The following is a 2,348-nucleotide window of genomic DNA, read 5'->3' on the forward strand; positions in this document are numbered from 1 at the left end:
TGTGGAACGATTCCACATTGCCTTAGATGATCACCAAATTCATGGCTCAAATATTCACCTCCACGATCTGATCGCAGAAATTTAATTGTCTTGCCTATATGATTTTGTACTTCATTCTGGAACTCCTTGAACTTTTCAAAGGATTCAGACTTGTGCCTCATTAGGTAGATGTAACCATATCTACTAAAGTCATCGGTGAAAGTAATGAAATACTGAAAACCACCTCTAGCTGTAGAACTCATCGGTCCACATACATCTGTATGTACTAGGGCCAATAATTCATTTGTCCTCTCACTTCGACCAGTGAAAGGCGTCTTAGTCATCTTGCCAAGTAAACAAGACTCGCATGTATCAAATGATTCGAAATCAAATGAATGTAGAAGACCATCTTTATGGAGCTTCTGCATACGCTTCTCATTTATATGACCTAATCGACAATGCCAAACAAAAGTGGGATTCAAATCATTAAGCCGAGGCTTCTTTGTATCAATGTTATAGATAGTTATATCCTCAAGATCCAATATATATAATCCATTTACTAATGGACAATTACCATAGAGCATACCATTCAAAAATATCGAACAACACTTGTTCTTTATTATGAATTCATAACCGTCTTCTTCCAAACATGAAGAAGAGATAATGTTTTTGCCCAAGGCAGGAATATAATAACAATTATTTAATTCCAAAACTAATCCTGAGGGTAGCGATAAGGAGTAAATGCCAACGGCCAACGCAGCAACTTTTGCACCATTGCCGACGCGAGCATCCAGTTCGCCTCTTGCACACTTCCTAGTCCTTTTCAGTCCCTGCAACGATTTGCAAGTATGAATCATTGATCCGGTATCAAATACCCATGAATCATCAGGACGAGTAGCAAGATTAATTTCAATAACATTTATACCTGAAGATGAAGTCTTACTTCCCTTCTTCTTTTTGAGTTCTTCCAAGTACAATTTGCAGTTCCTCCGCCAATGACCAGTCTTATGGCAGTGGTGGCAAGTGTCAGAAGCGGCAGGGCCAGCCTTGGGCTTTCCAACAGGTTTAGGCTTAGAACTCGAGATCTCATCCGAAGTTTTAGCCTTGTCCTTGCGCTTTCTCTTCTTGCTATCCTTTTGAACCATCATCACATGACTAGAGCTCTTCTTAATGCTTTCCTCAGCAGTTTTTAGCATCCCATGCAATTCAGCCATGCTTTTCTCCATGCTGTTCATATGAAAGTTCAAAATGAACGGCTCGAAGCTCGCAGGGAGCGACTGGAGAATTACATCCGTAGCCAACTCAGGGCTAAGGGGAAAACCAAGTTTTTCCAGGCTTTCAATGTAACCAATCATTTTGATCACATGAGGACTGACTGGACTGCCTTCTGTTAACCTGCACGCAAACAAGGACTTTGAGGTGTTGTACCTCTCGGCCCGAGCTTGGTTCTCAAACATGCCTCGGAGTCCCACAAGCATATCATGGGCATCCCTGTTCTCATATTGCTTCTGAAGCTCAGAGGACATACAGGCAAGCATGAGGCAGCTAACATCCAGTGAATCGTTGGTGTGCTTCTCATAAGCCCTCCGATCCGCGGCAGGAGCATTATCAGCTGGTTCATCAGGATAGGGGACCTCTAGAACATATTCCTTTTTCTCTTGTTTGAGAACAATTCTCAGATTTCTATACCAATCAATAAAGTTTGTTCCAGAAAGCTTCTCTTTTTCAAGAATCGATCGCAAATTAAAACTGGAAGTGTTACTAGCGGCCGGTGCCATGATCTACAACAGAAAATGCAGGTTCAGCACTATGCCTATGTGAATCTTCTATTAAACAATTTAACAAAAGATACTCCACTATATGTGTTTTCCCTCTAACAACATATAGAGGATCAAGATCCATATTCAACTAAGTTCTAGTGAGCTTTGGCATCATTGCTAGAAACTTAGTGACATAGGTAAGCAACGCCTTGCTAATCACATCCCTATGTGACTCTTGTTTGCTGGGTGGCATCGAATGCCCCGGCGCCCAACATCATGCCCCAAAGCCCAAAACCGTTTTGATAGCTTTATCAAGTAAACCAATACTATGCGTGTGGATGTCCGACATCCACTCTAACTGGTTAAGATAAATGATGGCACCCTGCTTTGGCAGACCTACCACACAATGATCAAAACCTTTGTAGGTGCAGCTATTGGAAGGGCATCAATTAATCTTGATTTTTCTGAGGGAAACTACTCTATCATGAAAATCATATCCACCACATATAAAACATGAAAGAATAGTATGACAGGAACATAAAAACATCACAGGCAATCATATTAACTGTGACATAGTATGGCCCCTTCACATGGTGATCTTCATCGCCA

At 41.3% G+C, this 2,348-nt stretch overlaps 1 protein-coding gene across 1 annotated transcript; it reads right to left on the reverse strand.

Annotated features, from left to right (window-relative positions):
* Positions 1–698: 698 nt before the first annotated feature.
* On the reverse strand, positions 699–1,380 carry LOC133896394 (uncharacterized). The gene is made up of 2 exons (XM_062336986.1): positions 905–1,380; positions 699–809 (listed from the first exon to the last, which is right to left on the reverse strand). The coding sequence occupies exons 1-2, from the start codon at positions 1,332–1,334 to the stop codon at positions 793–795; spliced, it is 447 nt and encodes a 148-aa protein (XP_062192970.1). The 5' UTR covers positions 1,335–1,380; the 3' UTR covers positions 699–792.
* Positions 1,381–2,348: the final 968 nt, after the last annotated feature.

Source organism: Phragmites australis, chromosome 16, assembly GCF_958298935.1.
Source record: "Phragmites australis chromosome 16, lpPhrAust1.1, whole genome shotgun sequence".
Classification (NCBI taxonomy): Eukaryota; Viridiplantae; Streptophyta; class Magnoliopsida; order Poales; family Poaceae; genus Phragmites; species Phragmites australis.

Excerpts from the sequence above, each read along its gene's own strand:
- LOC133896394 (XM_062336986.1), bottom strand. The coding sequence starts at position 1,334 with ATGATTGGTTACATTGAAAGCCTGGAAAAACTTGGTTTTCCCCTTAGC.